Consider the following 19652-nt stretch of genomic DNA (forward strand, 5'->3'; position numbering starts at 1 on the left):
TGCTGATTTTAACAATGAATCAGACACAGCCTCCCAGGCCTCATGATCTGGAGTCTGACATCTCTTTACAAAAGGATAGGCAGGGTGATGGAATGAGTAGGGTGGGGAGCACTAGACAGCAGTCGTGAGACCTGGGTTCCCTGGCCAGCTCTGTCTCCCTCTCACCCATGACCCATGCCAGGCAAATCCTGCCTTCCCAAAACTCAGTTTCTGTATCTATATCAGTTTTCACACCTGATCTAAAAAGGATATTGATTAGATCAGAAGTCAGAAAACCTTTTCTATTAAGGACCAGATAGTAAACACTTCAGTCTTTGTGGGCCCCGCAGTCTGCTACAACTACTCAACTCTACCATTGCAGCCTTAAGCCTTAAGCATCCTTTGATGATATGCAAATGAGTGGGTGTGGCTGTGTCCCAACAAAGACTTATTTACCAAAACAAGCAGTGACCTGATTTGGCCTGAAGGATATAGTTTGCCAGCCCCAGTTTTGGATGATCTTCTAAAGTCCCTTCTACCACAGACAAGCTACAACAAGCAAGGATCACTAGGTCACAGTTGGCTCTAGGAGGCATGCACAATACCACTGAAGTGGGTTTTTACAGCAGGCCAGAGAATGTTCTGAGCCATGCCATGCTTAAATTTTTGAATGTCATCCCCACATATCCTGATAAGGAAACTAAGCCCTTATGAGAGGGAAAAGGATTTGCCCAAGGTCACAGAGCAGGGGAGAGGCAGAGCTGGGCCCAGGATTTCCAACACTGTGCTCAAGACCCAAACCAAGTTCTGTCATGTGCTAGTCAAAAGACTACATATCAAGTCCCTTTTATTTAACATCTCTTTCCTCCTCTTATCTTGAGCAAAGTAATGTATTATGATTACAGCTTTCCTGTCAGGCCCCAAAGCCAGCAGGATGAATTTATCACTCCTTCAGGTTTCCTTACACAGAAGGCCCCATCTGCTAGGCCTCCACCAAACGTCACTACATGGAACACATCCAGTTCTTAGCTAATCATGTCTACCTTCCTCCATCCTGGAGGGGTCCCAAAGGCAGGGAGCTCAGTGGGTGGATGCGAGAAAAGACAAGGCTTCCCAACTCACCAGGAGACAGATCCAATGTCCCTCTGGCTCCCCAGCCTCAGGCTCTCAGCACCCGCTCCTTCCCTGGGCCCACAGGACACATGCCGCGTGTCCAGGTCTCTCAAAGGATGGGGCCAGAACAAACCCTCAGTCACCTCCGGGAACGTCCCTGAAAGGCCTAATTAGGAAAGTTGACCAACAGCTTCCAGCTTTTTCAGCCCAAGGCCCTATAACAGCCTGGTGTCAACCTCAGTTTTGAACCATAATTACAGATTGTGGGGAAGGGGGGGAATCTAAATTTTATGTATCTAAGTACATAAACCTCCTTTTAAAAAGTTCAGCGAAAAATTACTCTCAGAAGAGTGTCCCAACCTCCCCCTGGCCAGCCACTCCTCCCTCTCCTACACTCCTTGGCAACCACAACATGATAAGTAATATGGTCTAAGAGAACCCCAAAAGACACCAGCTCTGCCACCCACTTGCTGTGTGACTCCAGACAAACTGGTTAACCTCTCTGGGCCTCAATGTCTTCCTCAATGGAAGCAGAATGGAGACGTTAAGTGCTGTATGCCACCACCCCTCCAGGCAGCTCCCCGCAGCCACGTCTTCTGGGGACATGGTCATACTTGTCCTGCCACTCACGTGATCACGACGGGGGCCACCTTGTTGGGGATGATGGACTTGGCCTTACTGTTGTGCAAGCCCGTGGTCTGGAAGGAGTGGATGCTAAGTGAATGCCGACCATCCATCGAGCCACCATCCTGGAGGCCCTCAAAGGGGGCACTTGCCGAGACCGTCTGCTGGGCTGTGCTGGCCGTTGTACCCATAGTCTGCTGGCAGCCTCAGGACCCAAGACCTGTGGGGTAAGAGGAGGTGCAATCAAGGAGGGGGTTGGAAAAGTCACAGCAGGAAGGCACCTAGCCCACCCCTCATTTCTGCCCTGTGAACAAAGTCTGAGGCCCAGAGAGGGCCCACTCACCCTCCAGCTGTCACTCAGCAAAGCACGTGTTAGCTGAGGCCTACCATTGTGCCTGGCCCTCTGCTACTACTTTGGGGAGAGTTATTGACACGGACAGACAAGAAGACATAGCCCTGACCCCTTACAGTTTACCCCTCCCTAGTGAAGATAAAAATGAAAGTGAAAGTGAAGTTGCTCAGTCGTGTCCAACTCTTTGCAACCCCATGGACTGTAGCCCACCAGGCTCCTCCATCCATGGGATTCTCCAGGCAAGAATACTGGAATGGGTTGCCATTTCCTTCTCCAGGGGATCTTCCTGACCCAGGGATCGAACCCAGGTCTCCCACATTGCAGGCAGACACTTTAACCTCTGAGCCACCAGGGAAGCAGTGTTAACCATCCCCACCAAGTCAGAACCCAAGGCTCCAAGTACCTGGGTCAGGCCACATAGAGACCAGGCCTTCCAGACTGGGAGAAAGGGAAGGCTGTCACCAAAGGGAGAACCAGAGGCAGAGGGAAGTCTGGAGATGGCTTTGAAGGGTTTGGATGGGAACAGAACATAGCTGTGAATGTCACAAAAGAAGCCAGGGAAGTCCAGACTGGGTGAGTTCTCAGCAGATCAAGGCCCCTGAACTCTACATCAACAACTTCAACATCAACAACATCTACATCACCAACAACATCTCAACAGCCAAAGCTTTTGCCCAACATCCGGCATACTGGGCATCCTTGTGGTCTCACAATTCCCACTGCAGGGCTCTCTCCTAGGGAAGTAGTGAAGGATGTGCGCAAAGAGTGGGCTACAAGGGTGTTTTGTTGATCACAATGTTATTTATAGTAACAAAACACTGGCAACTGCCTGCAACAGGGGACTTGTTGAACAAATTATGGGGCATCTCTAAGGTGGAATGTTAAACAGCCTTAAAAATATATTGACTGATGTGGAAAGATAGCTAGGCAACCAGAAGGGAAGAGGAACAGGCTGCAAAGCAAGCACAAGATATAATCCATTTTAATACGTGAGCACAAATCAGGAGAAAAGTCTGGGAGGGTGCACACCAAGACGCTAACCTAAGTCATCACCTGGTGATGAGATTACAGACAGTCTTTATTTTCTCCTTTTTCCTTATCTGCATTTTCTGCTTTTCTCCTCTTAACACTGGGTAGTAAAACCTACTTAAAAGAATGGCTGGAGAAGCAGGCCAGGAGAGCCACTAACAGCTGGCAGAGGGTGTGGGGAAGACTAGCTCAGGGGTCTGAGATCCAAGGCTGCTGGGAAGAGAAGGGGCTGGGAATTCCACACAGACTCAAGAAGAGGGTGACAGATATGGGAGGCAGAGGCTCATGGAACTTTCTCAGAGCCCAGTAGCAGCTGGTCCCCATGGCACTGATGGCCCAGGATCAGAAAGGGGAGGGAGTTCCCTGCCCTGCTGGTTCCCACTCCTAACTGTACCCTGAGAGTGTCAGTCACTCAGTTGGGTCCAACTCTTTGCAATCCCATGGACTGTACCCCGCCAGGCTCTTCTGTCCATGGGATTCTCCAGGCAGTAATACGGGAATGGGTAGCCATTCCCTTCTCTAGGGGATCTTCCCAACCTAGAGATTGAGCCTGGGTCTCCTGCATTGACAGGCAAATTCTTGACCATCTGAGCCACTAGGGAAGCCCTCCATTCTGAAAGCACAGGGACAATACAGTCCTTAGAACCCGATGATTCCCCTGTGCTCCCCTCCCCAAGCCGCCCTAATCCGGGCATGAGCTGCTCCCCATCAGTGGGGACCACCTGCTCCCCACCATCCACACACTCCCAGCCCTGCCTTCTCATAAGCAGCAGCAGCACCTCAGGAAGTGGATGGTGGGGTCAGCAGTCAGCACGAAGCCTGGGAAGCAGGTCACTCTGAAGGCTGAGCTCACCACACCCTCACTCCCCCAGATGCTGGGTCAGAGTTCCTGGTCCCAAGGCAGTGCTCCCCCAGCCTTCCAGGGCCGTGCCCTCAGGCTCCCCCTTCCCAGAGTCACCCAGACAGAATAATTACTCATTCTATCCTCCCAAGCACCCTAAACCACCGCCTCTCCTTCCCTAGTTTGGAAAGGGCCCCCTCTCTCTCCAGCCCAGCCTTGTCATCCTTGACAACTCCCAGCAGGCATGTGATAGCTCTGCTAACACGCACACCTTGTGTTTATAAGAGCCTCGTCACAGCTCTCCACGCCTGGGCCAATCTCTCTTTTCTTCTCTCTTTTCTTTTTCTTCTTGGTAGAAGGTGGAAGGACTAAGCCTCTATTTCCAAACAGAAACTCACACCCTCAGAGCAGGTGAGAGGCTCCACAGTGGATCTCCTGCTGACTGTCAGCAGAGCCAGAACCTTCTCTCCATGGCTCCTCAACATTCCCCAGACCCCTCTCAGCAGCCTCGGCCAAGGAGGCATTGGGAAGGCGGGGTGGGAGGGGGTGGGAACAGCTGCCTCCGAGAATGGGCTCGGTGGCTGTCCCAAAGGAGGGAGTGACGGACGGGACATGGGAAAGACCTGCAGGAGGCAACAGCTGGCTTCAGCTGCCAGGCCAAAGCCGCGCCCTGCTCCCACGGGGTGAGGCCGGGCCTGACACCTCCACCTCGCTGCCCCCACCATTCCAGCTCTTGTCTCTCACAGGCTTCAGAGGCGATGACAGGCCCCAGCCGGTCCCTGAAAGGACAGCCCAGAGACAGTACAGATGTGCACAGCTGCAGGCTGCAGGAGTGGGGGAAGGACCACAGCCTCTGAAAGTTGACCTGTCTCCAAAATGTCTACAAGAGGGGGAAACCTCAGGCTTCCCGGGTTTCTCACTCTGCAACTCTCCTCCAAAATCTCTTTCAACTCGGGCTAGAGTGAGCCTTGCCAGTACAGGGCCCTTCACCCTGCAGGGCCCATGCTCTGAGGCCTTCAGCAACTTACTTCTCCCCTCTGGGCCTCAGTGTCCCCATCATAAAGTGACAGTGAAGGATGAGATAGTCTGAAGGCCGCTTCCACATGGACCTGGCCCCTAAGATTGGCAGTCCTAGCGGTGACACCACTGCTGTCCACGGTCAGGGCCAGGGGCCAGCAAGGGCAGACGTGGGGGAGGTCCCTACTGCTCAATCCTCTGCTAGAAGGAGAATTGGGGGCAGACGAGGATGAGACTAGACAGTAAGATAGGAGGGTCTATAAGCCTGGATGGTTTGCAAACATTTATGCCTTATTTTCCTAACTTCTGACTAAAAGCAAGCACTTCCTTCAATCACGAGTGAAGGCTGCCCATGTTGTGTCTCAGAGCCCAGGACATGGTCACCACTGAGCTCAGAGATGTTTTCACATCACACAGCAGCTCTGCAGGTATCTGGAAACATGGCTTGCGCTCATCACTCCCTTCATACAACCACATAATGATCAGACCCGGGACCACTCTGGTTTCAGTTTCTCCATCTCTAATCCAAACCACCACCTCCCCTCTACCCTTTATCCTGGACACCGTACAGAAACCATGATCTCCAGCTTGTCAAACCCTGTGAGCTTGGAAAAGATGAATGGTGGCTATTCCAAAGCAGAGTCTGGCTCTTGCAACTGAAGCAGAAAGCTGGACATCTGCTCCTCAGCCAGCCATCATCCTGCCTCATTCCTTTCTTTGCCTTTCCTGCCCACCAGACCCTCTTGCAAAGTCCTGCCTTAAGGAATGCTGTGACCACAGGAACCTCCACAAATGGTCATCACCAAATCCACCAAGAGCAGAGATTCAGAGTAGCTATATCCCTGGAGTCAGCTAGTCCAACCTTCTCTTTCTACAGATTAGGTAACTGAGGTCCAGAGAGGAAAAGTGATGAGCTCCAAGTCATAAGGGAAGAGGTCATAAGGACAGAAGGGGGACCCAAGGCTCCCAGCCCCCATCCCAAGTCCCCTGGCTGGGCGTGCTGACTCCAGCCTGAGGCAGAGGGGAGCCTTTGTTGTGAGCACAGGGAGATTGCACTGAGCAGACACTATACTGCTGGCCAAGTCAGGGGCTGTTGGTAAGGATGTGATTCCCAAGCCTACCTGGGGTGAACAGAAAGGGGAGGGTTTAACAGGTACCTGAGACAGTCAGTGATCTTGAGTACTGACCCAGGGGCATGCCAGGAGGACCAATGGGTGGACCTCTGACGGCAAAGCATCTAACACATCTCATTTATTCCCAAACCGATACAAAGAGCCGACTCATTGGAAAAGACCCTGATGCTGGGAAAGATTGAAAGCAGAAGAAGGGGACGACAGAGGATGAGATGGTTGGATGTTTGAGCAAAGTCCAGGAGACAGTGAAGTACAGGGAAGCCTGACATGCTGCAGTTCATGGAGTCGCAAAGAGTCGGACATGACTTAGCGACTGAATAACAACAGCAACAAAAAAAGAGGTGCCAACTCTTACAACTCAATATTAAGTTAACAAAATATCCAATTTAAAATGGCAAAGGATTTGAAGGTACATACAGATGCCAAATAAGTATATATAAGGTGTTACGTCATTAGCAAAATGCACTAGAATGACAAACTTGAAAAGACCGACAACATCAAGTGTTAGTAAAGCTGTGGAGGAACTGGAGACATGGTGCTTAAGTGCAACATCGCATAGCCACTTTGGAAGACAGCTTTGTAGTTTCTTACAAATTTAAACAGACACTTACCACGTGACTCAGCACTTCTACTCTCAGGCAGCTAACTACCCAAGAGAAATGAAACCATGTCAGCGTTATTCATTATAGCCCCAACAAAAACCAACCCACAAGCCCATCAACTGGTGAACAGATGAAAAACATGTGCACTTTTATAGAATGAAATTGTTGTTGTTTAGTCACTAAGTTGTGTGCGACACTTTTTCAACCCCATAGACTGTAGCCCACCAGGCTCCTCTGTCCACAGGATTTCCCAGGCAAGAATACTGGAGTGGGGTGCCATTTCCTTCTCCAGGGGATCTTCTCAACCCACGGATTGAACCCACGTCTCCTGCATTGGCAGGCAGATTCTTTACCACTGAGCCACCAGGGAAGCCCACAATGGAATACTACACAGCAATTTAAAAAAAGGAAAAAGTAACTGATATACACATGACATGGGATGAACCTTGAAAACATCATACTAAGAGAAACACACCAAGCCTTGGAGACTTCAAACTATATAGTCCCATTCGCATGACATCAAGCAAAGGTAAAACTCTAGGGGCAGAAAGCAGATGGATAGTTGTCAGGGACAGGGGAGTCCAATACACAGGGGCTTGAGGGCACCTTTGGGAGATGGAATTGCTCCATATATTGAATGTGGTGGTTACACAACTACATGCATTACCCAGTGCTGAACTGTACACTTAACATGGGCGAATTCTGCTGCATGAAGTTTACCTAAATAAATCTGTTAAAAACAAGAGGAGTTTGCCCCTTCCCACCACCCCTTCCTCCTTAGCTCCATAACTCACCCACAGTGAAACCTCAGCCAAGCTACCTCTCTGGACCTCAGTTGCCATGTCTGTGAAATGGGGACAGTAGTAGTACCTCCGCTGGGGGGTTGCCATGAAGGGTATACAATAGAGTTGATCCCTGAACAACATGAAGGTTAGAGACATTGACCCTCCGTGCAATCTAAGGTATGTATTGGCAGTTCCAAGTATATGGATCCAACCAACCACAGACTGTGCCGCAGGAATCTATGAAAAAAACTCACACATCAGTGAACCCACGCAGTTCAAACCTGTGGGGTCCAAGAGTCCACTGTATAATTAGACAAGCCTGCAGAACAGGGCCTAGTTAGTGAGTGCTCCATAAAAATCAGCTATTAGCATGCATGTCAGACTAACACTCATCAATCAGACTCTGGAGCTGTGCTGTGCAATACAGTAACTGCCAACTGGGATGCATTGCAAGTGTAAAATAAACACTGGGTTCAAAGACTTAGTACCAAAAAAGTGAAACACCTCATTAACAATTTAGTATTGTTGATTATATGGTTAGTTCAGTTGATTATATGTCAAAATTATAATATTTAGATATTATTGGGGTTAAATAACATATGTTACTAAAATTAAGTTCACCTATTTAGTTTTACTTTTTCATGTGGCTATTTAAAATGACATGTGGGATTTCCCTGCTGGTCCAGTGGTTACAACTCCGTGCTTTCACTGCAGGGGGCATGGGTTTGATCCCTGGTCAGGGAACTAAGACCCCCATACGCTGCATGGCACAGCCAAAAACTTAATCAATTTGAAAAAATGACACATATGGTGATACTATCACAACATTGTAAACCATTAACTGAAAAAACATGTGGCTCACTTTATACAGGTATCCCGCATCTTTTTGAAAGTTCGTTTTATGCCACTTTGCTCTTCCAAAAGACCTTCATTAATAACTGTTTTCACTAACCAAAAGAAATCCAAAGAGGATTTTGCTTTTACAAAAAAAAAAAAAGTGGAAGATAAAAATAGCGTTGAGCATTTGTCTTGCAGGAGACACTACAGAGGCAGTGCACCTCATGCAGGAAGAGTGGCCCCACCAAACTCCTTCCCGGAACCACTCTCTGCATCTCAGCATCAAGCTCCAGAGCTCTGATCTACAGGGTGAGCATCTGTGCTTTATATCCATTCATTTTATGCATCCATTAGCAAGAGGTATCCTAAGGTAATTCTGTCTCCACTTAATGCCATTTCGGCTAACACAACTTCCATAACTACTTCCAAAACTACTTTCAGATAGCAGGGAAACTCATATTCCTGCAGTGCTGCTGAGTCTCAAGTCCTCCATGGTCCCTGAGGGTTCCCCTCGGTCAGCTCAGATTCCTCAGAGTTGAGCCCAGTGACTGCGGCACGTATGAACTTATAACCTTCTGTGTGGGGCATGAGGAAACCCCAGGAAGGCAGTGCTAGCATCTCCATTCAACAGATAGAAAAGTGAGAACTCCCCAATATCCTCACGCCTAGTTGGAGATACAGTGATTTCAACTCAGTGTGGTGGCTCAGACGGTAAAGAATCCACTTGCAAGCTGGGAGACCTGAGTTTGATCCCTGGGTTGGGAAGATCCCCTGGAGGAGGGCACGGCAACCCACTACAGTATTCTTGCCTGGAGAATTCCGTGGACAGAGGAGCCTTGCAGGCCATGGTCCTTGGGGTCGCAAAGAGTCGGACACAACTGAGCGACTAAGCACAGACACAGACAGACAACTTAATCTGAAAGGTGGACTCTGTGGCTGAAATTCCCATCCCTACTGCATACTAGTCATGTGGCACATGGCTTAACTTCTCTGGGACTCAGTTCCCCAACTATAAACTCTACAACCCCAACTACAACTCTTCCTCCCTAACTGGATCATCTGGGGATGAAGTAAGTGAATCTGTTTAAGGTGACACCTGCCCAGCCCAACACACAGCGAGGGCACAGTCTGGAGGAATAAGTGGGCTCAAGAGTCCCCTGGCTCCCATCCTGGGCAAACAACAGGGGCCAAGTGGGGCTGGGCCACAGCAGCTGCCCTGCTGTAGAAACACACAATTGTAAGTCTCCCCGTTTCACTCTGTTTTGGTAAGCCACCTAGGAAAGTTTCAATCTGCTTTTGGTCTTAATCAAAAACCAAGAGAGGGGATTCTCTGGTGGCTTAGTGGTAAAGAATCTGCCTGCCAACACAGAAGACATGGGTTTGATCCCTGGTCCAGGAATATTCCACATGCTGTGGGGCAGCTAAGCCTGTGTACCACACCTACTGAGCCATTATTCCAGAGCCCGGGAGCTGCAACTACTGAGCCCACATGTCCTAGAGCCTGTGCTCTGCAACACGAGAAGCGACTGCAATGAGAAGCCTGCATACCATAACTACAGAGTAGCCCTTGCTCGGTGCAACTAGAGAAAGCCCATGTGCAGCAATAAAGACCCAGCACAACCAATAAGTTTTTAAATTTTTTTTAAATAAAAAAATTATTTTAGAGAAAAGAACCAAGAGAATCTAGCTCTTCTCTGGAGCCTTGGGAAAGTCCTCTGTGTTTGCTCTGAAAACCCAATCACAGATGAACAGGTTCACATCCTTAGTCGGTCCAACTGCTCTGCCACTGCTGGTCACTGGCCCCTGACTAGTCCAACGATAGCAGCCTCCAGGAAAGAAGGCTTCCTCCTTCTCTCTGTCCCCCGCCACCCATCCTCCGAGCAGCAGCCAGAAGGATCTTTAAAGCCCTAAATCATGTCATCCGCCCTACTTAGCTGCTTCCTCTTCTGTAAAGTGGGAGTCATAAAACCTGTCTCGCCTCCCGTAAGGGTTGTTGTCAGTAGCACAGATAGAAAAGCCACAAAGACACAGAAAGGCCCCAATAGGCTGCAGGAATGGAATGATTACCATAGGAACACGGACGACCATAGGCAGAGGGCACTCAGGCAGAGGTCATGTCATTTCCGTCCATCATGCTGTGACATGAAAAGCCCTCACCCAGTGGATAGGCCCCCACCCCCTCCCCTTGCTCTGATGCTCCAGCCACAGGCCATGTCCACCTCCTCCTTCCAACACCACAGGCCCTCTCCTCCTCACGAGCACCCACCACTCCTCTGCCTGGAACACTCTCTAGCTTGTTCACGTGGCTACCCCTTGCCCTGGTCTTGGCTCAAATGTCCCTCCTCAGAAGCCTCTCTGAAGTCCTAGCAATACTGGCTGTCCACACCCCACCCCCTCGGCACTTCTCCTGCTCACGATCTCCTTTTACTTTTCAGGTGCCTCACCGATGGGATTATGTCTACAGCAGCAGCCTTCCCAACTTCCCAAGAGCTGGTCGGTGCCTAATGTGTCCACGGCTTGGCCCCAGCACCAAACCACACATGGGTCCCAGCAGATGCTCAGGAAACGTTTCTGAGATGAACACATGACAACTTGGGGGCATCTTTCAGGACCACAGAAGAGCACCTGGCATCAAGGACCAGGTCTCAGCCCACACAAGTGGGTGTGGGGAAAGATGCTCCCACCCTTACTTTCTCACCTAGACTGCCCTCCTCCCCACCCTTCCACATCCTACCTGCCAGCTCCTCCAGGAAGCTCTCCCTGACTACACACCCACCCCCATCTTTCAGCTCCCACTGCCCATTGTGAGCATCACAAAAGGGGACTCTCCATTCTCTTCCACTGCATGCTGTTCCCAGCAGGGGGTATCCTATGTCCTGGGTCCCACTGCCTGGCTCCAGGGAAAAGCCAGACATATACTTGCTGAGGGAACAAATCAGCTCCATCAGTTCACCCTCTCACCCTGGCCAGCTCCTTGTTGATGGGGCCAAGGATGGTACTCATCAAGCAGGCACAAAAGGTGGAAAGATGTCTAAACATTATAGTATTTATTTCTGAGCTGGGGGATTGAACATGGTTATTTATCTTCTTTTTTGCTTATTCACCCTTCTAAATCTCCTACAACAAACATTATTACTTTGGGAATGTTTTTAAGTACGGTTATTTGCAACAGTTTCAAAGCTAGACAAAGGTCACAGCTCCCCGCACAATGTAGCCCCCACCTCACCCACCCCTAGTCCCCCAGTGCACCCTCAGCTCGGTGCCTTTGCCACCCACGTGCCCTCTGCCTGTGGTCGTTCATGTTCCCATGATAATCATTCCATTCCTACAGCCTGGTGGGGTTTTCTGTGTCTTTGCTGTTTCTCTGTCTTTGCTTCTGACAACAACCCTCAAGGGAGGTGAACAGAGTTTATGGCTCCCACTTTGCAGAAAGAAAACCGCTAAGCAGGGCCAGTTATGTGAACTTCCCCAGGCTATATGGCTTGGTAGAGGCAGAAATCTGGTTTCTGCTGTGTGGCCCATCACCTAATGTCTTTGGCGGGTCACCCAGACCCAGCCCTTCACACAATCTCTGTCACTTAGCCTCTTTAAAACTAGGATGAGGTCAATTTAAAAAAAAGTAAAAGGGGCTTCCCTGATCCAGTGACTAAGACTCTGCACTCCCAATGCAAAAGGCCCGGTTTCAATCCCTGATCAGGAAACTAGTTCCTGCCCCAACTAAAGATCCCACTGCTGCGACTAAGACCCAGTGCAGCCAAATAAAGAAATAAATATTTTAATAAAATTAAATGAAGCTATCTGGGATCTGAGATCGCAGGAGACCTTCACCAGCTGAATGATATCTTTCTGAAATGTTTCCATTTTTTCTAAACTGAAAAAAAAGGTTAAAAATTAAAATCAGAAGGTGAATGAATGTTTGGAAAGAGTGCCATGTGTTCAGCAGTGGGCTGCCTCTGTGAGGCGGGCCTTGAGTTCCAGACTTTGGCCTGCAAACAACGGGGAGCCCGAGAGGTGGAACTGGAGGTGGGACAAAGGCAGACAGGGCAGAGCGACTGGGCAGCCAGCTGAGGAGCTGCAGTGAGTGGGGGCCAAGGTCAGAGTAAGGGGATCACCCTTTAGGTGGACCCCTGGGCTGGGAGAAGCTGCAGGTGGAACAGCAGGCCCCCACTCTCGGTGAGGGGCAAACGAGCCTCCCTCTCAGCTCACCTGACAGGTGGAGAAGAGAGAGGGGGCTCCTGCCTGCTCTGCGGCCAGCAAAGACCCTGGCACGTGTCACCAGATGCTCCAGTAGGGCCTGTAGGCTCATGGAATCTGGGACCCTCAGGAAGGAAAAGGGCCCTATTCAGCACTCCTAGTTGTCTGCCTCCAGGTTTAGGGAGCCCCCCACCTCAGGAGCTCCCCATGGTGGATCAGCTGTCCTGAGAGGAAGCTCTGCCTATGTAGTAGGACCTTGGATTGGAGATGGGGGCAGGAGGCTACAATGGACATTTTGAGGAGAAGTCAGAAAATCTGAACACAGATTATATTTTGTTGGATAAATAAGCTGACTTCCTCAGATGTCATAATGAAATGTGGAAATGAGGAGAATGTCCTCATTCTTAGGAGATACAAGCTGAAGGGTTTACTGGTGCAGGATCCTGACGTCTATGAATTTCATATGGTTTAGGGAGTAGGGGACAGAGGGAACAAAAGCTAGAAACTGGTGAGGAGGGACTTGTGTGCTCGTCTTTCAACTTTTCAGTAGGTTTGAAATTTTCAGTAGGTTTGAAATTTTTCAAAATTAAAAATCGGTATTTAGAGTATTTTTAAAATTAAAAAATGTTTAAATATTTAGCTACCTTATAAGAAGCTACTTTTCCACACATTCCCCTCACTGAAGCCTCAGAGAAACCATCTCATCTGGAAGGAGAAAGTCTTCAGTCCACACATGCAAAGTGCTTGAGCCCGGTGGTTTTATTTCTTTCCATTCTCATTAGTTGCTAGGACCCGAAAGTCAAGGAATTTCAAATACAACTCCAAGATCTCCAGAGAACCCAATTATGCCCAAGAACAGGGTGCTGTGGGATGCCCCCGGAGGGGCCCCTGCCACCCTCCAGGCCTGTGGGCCAGGTGGGGACAGTGCTCCAGGTTGAGCGCTCGTCCCGGGTCAGCCCCACAAGCGCCGTATCCGGTCCACTTGTGTCCCGGCACCTGTGGGTCTTCCATCTTTCCCAAGCGTGTCCTCTTCCCCCAAGTCCCAGCAGCCCAGACAGGGCCACACTGTCTCAGCACGCACCAACCCTCTGAGAAGAGGGTGGCCCACCTCCCTCATGGAGACCACTCCATGGGGCTGGCTCCAGCCCCTGGAAAGCCCTTCTCTCTTGGGTTCAGCCTCTGCTTCCCTCTTGGGTTCAGCCTCTGCTTCCCTTCCTGTCCTGGAGCACGTGGCTTTCTGGTCCCAAGGCAGGACTGGCCTCCTCCAAAGAAATCTCCCTGGTGGAGACTCTGCCACCCTTGAACTGCTGGCCCAGCTTCTCAGCCTGGGAACAACCTCCAGTAAATGTCCACAGCTGGGACTTCCCCGGTGGTCCCGTGGTTAAGATTCTGTGCTTTCACTGCAAGGGGCACGGGTTCAATTCCAGGTTGGGAAACTAAGATCCCACAAGATGCATAGCCTAAAAAAAAGAAAAGGAATGCCCACACTGCCTTCAGCCCCTCTCCCTCCCTTCATCTGTATTAAACAAACCAGACGAGGGACAGGGCAGCTAGCTGAGCATGTGGCTGCCTACAGCCAGGGCCACACTCCTGATCTCCCCTGCAGCTACTTGGGCCAGGTGACTAATCCTAGCTATTGAAACATGAGGGGCAGTGTCCTTGGCAAATTCCGGATCCTTCCCTATGAGCCCCCTTTACTCCTTCCCTCCAGCCTGCTGCCTGGAACACAGGCATGATGGCTGACATTTTGCAGCCATCTTGAGCTGTGAGCACATGAAGCCACACCCCGGGAATCTGTGTAGCAGAATCACCACATCATGTCCTGGACCGCAGAGCTCTGAGCTCGGACAGGACACAGAAATAAACTTCCATCTTGTGTAAACCACTGTCATTTGGCTTTTCCTACTACTTGCAGCCAAATCTAATCCTGACTAATGCACTCCGTTATTTTTAGGGATGGCCCTCAACGACCACAAGCCGCAAGGCACGACTTCCTTCTTCCTCCTTTCTCAGGAGAACATCAAGTTCCCCTGGTTGTGCTCAGGCAGGTCGACACCACCAGGATCCCGTGAGTGCAGCCCACGCTGGGGCCACAGTGGCTCACGGAATACAGAAGACGCTGTCCACGGCCACCAGGGCCCATGGGGTAGCTGAGGATATGCACAAATGTCATGCCACCATTGACTGACAGACCATGTGATGCAAAAGCCTTCTCCAAGTCAGCTGCAGAAATCGAGAAGGTTCCAAGCTGCTAAATGTTTGTTCCACCCTATAGATAGAGGCTTGGGCTCCATTCCTCCAAAAAGGAAGACAGAGACCACAAATCTCCCCATCTGGAGTCTCTCCGAGTCCCTCTTGAGGCCTTTCTGAGGAGAACTCTGCAGAAAACAAGAAGGTATTATCTGGCTGGGAGGGACCCTGGCTATAGGTTCTGTCAAGCAGGAGGGGAGTATAGACATCCCCGGGGAGGTGTCAGTCAGCTCTGGGAAGGACATTCCTTCTATGCTGAAAGAGGCTGAAGCTCTTCTCCATCTAGGATTAGGAGTAGTGGGAAGGCCCCAGAGAGAGCAGGGTTAGAAGTACCTGGACACCTTCACAGGCCCAGTGACAGTGCTCCAAGAAGCTGGCCATTTGGGCTTTTCAAGGTCAGCAGAACCTACACTCTCCTGACACCACACCTAGGGCCCTGACCCTGCCAACACTCTCCTGGCTGCTTCCAGGGACTGGGCTCCAACAGGCCAGTGGGACCTTACACTTGAACCCAATTTCTGACCTCCAGCAATGCCACAGGGACCTGAAGCATCATTTTAAGGAGCTGGGAAGAAAGATGACCCACTTCTGGAGTTTGTCCCCATCCGCCCCAGCCCTGTGGCCTCCAGTCTAGACTCCCTTGCCTGGCCTTCAAGCCTCCCATTCCCACCCTCACCATCCCCTATTTACCCTCCACATCCCTGACACTCCAGGCAAAGCCAAGGTCTCAGCTGCCCCATGGGATGGAGCAGGTCAAGCCGCAAGAGATGTTCCCCTCCAGCACAGGTTCTCTGAGAATCCTCAAGTTCAACCTAGCCCTCTCTGGGTCACACTTGATGTCCACCTAGGAAGTAGGAAGGCTGGTCAAGATTGGTAGGACGAGATCTTAGCAGCTCAATCCTCTGCACAAAATCAATATTTCACAGAAGTTCAATGTATAAAACAGCTAGAAGCAGGCTGCTGTGCTGACCGCCAGCCCAGGAAGAGGGTTGCCAAGCTTCTGGTCCCCAGACCCACTGTGGGGCCCCTCCTAGGGAGGAGCATCACCAGAGCTGCTGGCCAAAGATGCTCAAGGCCCTTGACTGCTGGAATCTCCCAAGATGCATCCAGCCCTTCCTTGCCTCCATGCCCCTGCCCTCCTGGTCCTACAACCAGCAATGCCATCCCTACCCTCACCCCTTCACCCCATCCATTACCATGCAGTAGAAATGTCCCCTTCCCCTCCAAACCTTCCAACACACAGCCTGGACCCCAAACGACCCTGACTTTGAACCCACTGGACTGGTGTTTGGTAAGTACAAGCCTCGTCTCCCGACTCTGGATCTGATACTCCTCTGCGCCACCCCCCCACCAACACCCCGCCCAGGGTAGACAACAGTTGTAGGTTCCGAATGTCACTGTGCTAAACGAATTGGACATCTACTATCATTTCGGCTTCAAAACAACCCCATGAGAAAGGCAGACGCACAAGCTTTTATACCATTTAACAGATGGAAAAACTGAGGCTCAGAGAGTTCACTACATGATATAACAGAGCCAGGCCTCTGGTTCTGCAACCTGGGCCCTTTCCACTGCACTGCCCACCCATTACTCTCCCATTTCTCCTGAAGTCAGCCTCACTTTCCCAAACGACACTGGGAAGCTTAACCCAGGGATCTGGCAGAAGGCAGAGAACAAGCTGGACCCAGGGAAGAGTGCCCTTCCAGGGCCACAGCCTCTCACCGAGCCCTAGCAGCCAGATGCCTGGGGCGGGTAACAATGGAGCTAAAAATAGAGCAGGAGGCTGAGTGGCCAGCTGCAGGAAACATCTGTCTCAGACACAGAACAAACACAGAGGAAGTCACCATGCTCCAGGATTCCCCTACTATGGGGCCAGGGGAGGGCTGGGGAGGAGGGGAGAGAGGGGGGTTTCAGATTTTCAGCCTGGGCCCAGGGCTGGGGCTCACATCAGCCCACCCCCGGCCCTGGGTCTCATCCCCTAACATCCAGCACACAAACACATGCAGACACGGGACAGGGTCTAAATTCCCCTTAAGCACCAACATGTATCTTAAGTTAGAGTCACACCCACCTCTGAGACTCCAGTCTGTCCCTCTCATTTTACAGAAGAGCAAACTGAGGTCCAGAGACCTGCCCAGTCACAGAGACAGTGGAAGAAAGAGCCAGGACCTGGGGCCTCCTACCATTCTCCCTCACCTCCCTGTACATCTGCTTCACTTTTCTGAACAGGGAAGACCCTGACCAGGAAGAGCTCTTTTGCTCCAACGAATGAAGCACAGGGTCAAAGTGTTCTCAGGTACTAAGACATCATTGCCCTTCTCACCACTAGGAGCAAAGGCCACAGTGGGTGAAAGTGCTAGACGCTCAGCAGGAGGCTCAGCAGTGGCCCCAGACTGGGCTGGTCGTCAACTGCAATGTCAAAATACACCAGTGTCACTTAAGGATGTCCTTGATAGAGCAGTAAAGTACACGTCTTTTCAATAATGCGGGTAGTGACCTGGAAAGAAGCACGTGGCTGGTTACCAGCACACGACAGCTGTCTGCAAGATAAACCCTCGTGAACTGGTTTGCACTGTCAGCTGAAGCAGCCCCTTTGTCCGTGGAGCATCCCTTTTATGCAAAAGAATGGCTGACAGACAAAAAAATGTATTCAGAACTGGGTATCTGGTAGACATTTTCTCCAGAATGAACAAAGTGAGCCTGTCCCTTCAAGGAAAATAACTGACAGCATTTGTTGCCAGTGATAAGTTTGAACACTTAAGGAAAAATTAGAATTCTGGAAAACCTGAATCAGTCACTTTGAATCTGAAAGCTTCCTAAAACATAAAGATTTTGCAATTATATGATTGATGATGCTAACACATGCAACTGTGGGATATGATGAAATGAACTGTCCCACATTTGGAACATCCAAACTCAATAAACCAGTATTTTCCCAATCACTGATGCATGTTACCAAACCACACCTGGTCAAAGAGCCAGTTACAGTACCAGAGAGTCCAATGAATTTTAATGTAACAAAATATGAAAAGTTCATCAATGTGTTTTCAGATTCTATATTCCCTTTAAGAAATTATTACTTTTATGCACCATCAAAGGAAAATATCCTCAGGCTAACAAAATACTCCTGCCTTTTCCAATGACTTACCTGTGTGAAGCTAGATTTTCTTCCTATACTTCAACTGATCAACATATCATGACAGACCAAATGCAGGAACAGATCAGAATCCAGCTGTCTTCTATTCAACCAGACATTAAAGAGATTTACAGATTGGCCAAACAATGCCACTTATCCCACTATATTTAAAACATAGTTATTTTTCAGAAAAAAATATTTATGTGTAACATATAATGGGTTTGTTATTGTTATTTTGAAATGAATGTATAATTCTGTCTTTAAATATACTGTTTTAATTCCTAACATGGTCAATATCAATTTAAATATATGACCCACATAAACAAGAGCTCTTTGAGGCTTCAATTTTTAAGAGTATAAAAAGGGTATAAAAGAAGGGTATAAAGAGTATAAAGGAAGCAGTATTGAGACTAAAAAGTTTGCAAATAGACATGGTTTCACTCCCACCATAACCCAATGGTTACTGTGGCCTAGCATTCCATTTTTTGCAGGTACAGACACTGAGGCACAGAGAGACTGTGTAATCTGCTCAAGGGTACACACGTGGCCAAAAGCCTCCAAGCACATGCATGCTCTTAACCACTAAGCTGTCCCTCACCTAACATCACGCTCCCAAGGTAAGCAGAGAAGGATGAATGATGACACACTGCAAAGGGAACCAGAGAAGTGAAAAAAGAGAACAAAAATAAATATTTATATAGTCTTGGGGCAGAAAAGAACTTTCTATGCAAAATGCTAGGGGATAAATAGAGCAAAATATTGATAGAGCAGACTACATTATAAAATTGTCAGCTTTTTAACAAATTTGAGTCAGCTTAACTGAGGTGGACAAACCTAGAACCTGTTATACAGAGTGAAGTAAGTCAGAAAGGGAAAAATAAATATCATATGTTAATGCATATATATGGAATCTAGAAAAATGGTACTGATGAACCTATCTGCAGGGTAGGAACAGAGACGGAGACATAGAGAATGGACTTGTGGACACAGCAGAGGAAGGAGAGGGCGGGATGAACTGAGAGATACATTACCAAGTAAGTATTACCAGATAACAAGTGGGAGGTTGCTCTATAACACAGGGAGCTCAGTTTGGTGCTCTGCAATGACCTACAGGGGTGGAATTGGGGGTGGGGGGGGAGACCCAAGGGGGAGGGGATATATATGTATACTTATGGCTGACTTACACTGCTGTAAAGCAGAAACCACACAACGCTGTAAAGCAATTATCCTCCAATTAAAAATAATTTTTTAAAAAAATGGTCAGGTTTCATCTAACACAGAAAAACCACAAAGTTATATGACAACTGACAAATTGGATAAAAATATTTTCAACATATCTTTATTATTTATCATTTTATATAGAGGGATTTTTTAAAATGAGAAAACAAGTATATCTTAAAAGTAAAGCATACAAAAAAAAACACAAAGACACAACAAAGAAGAAATACAAATGACTGATAAATGTGAGAAAAGATACTCACCCTAAGCTGTAATTTTAAAACTGGGAGCGGCTGCCACGTGTTGCCTTTCATGGCCTCACAGGTTCAGCAGGGTGAAAACACCTGGTCTCTGCAAAGGTGCCAGGGATGGGCGCCCTCCTAAGGACGGGGCAAGGTGTAAACTGGCATGGCTCCCTGGAGGACAAACTGGCAATAATTCTAAAGTACCTTAAAAATGTACAACCCTTCAGCAATTTTTCAATCGAGTCACAGGAAATACTCAAAGATATGGCCACAAAGGTGTTCAGTACAGCTTTGTTT

The 19652-nt window shown here is 49.1% G+C and overlaps 1 protein-coding gene across 15 annotated transcripts in view; it reads right to left on the reverse strand.

Moving 5' to 3' along the window:
• The window catches only part of PALD1 (phosphatase domain containing paladin 1), an 85647-nt gene that overhangs the window by 39805 nt on the left and 26190 nt on the right, over window positions 1-19652 (reverse strand). For 7 of the 15 annotated variants that reach the window (XM_081573873.1, XM_081573870.1, XM_081573872.1 and 4 more), the window contains one exon: window positions 1723-1936. In XM_081573873.1, the coding sequence (XP_081429999.1) occupies window positions 1723-1907 (185 nt within the window). In that variant the 5' untranslated portion in view covers window positions 1908-1936. Of the gene's footprint in view, window positions 1-1722; window positions 1937-10756; window positions 11073-19652 lie in introns of those variants that run through there. The other 8 variants (XM_081573871.1, XM_081573865.1, XM_081573861.1 and 5 more) reach the window with 3 other exon arrangements.

Source organism: Giraffa tippelskirchi, chromosome 2 (genome assembly GCF_054371585.1).
Source record: "Giraffa tippelskirchi isolate mGirTip1 chromosome 2, T2T-mGirTip1v1.2.pri, whole genome shotgun sequence".
Classification (NCBI taxonomy): Eukaryota; Metazoa; Chordata; class Mammalia; order Artiodactyla; family Giraffidae; genus Giraffa; species Giraffa tippelskirchi.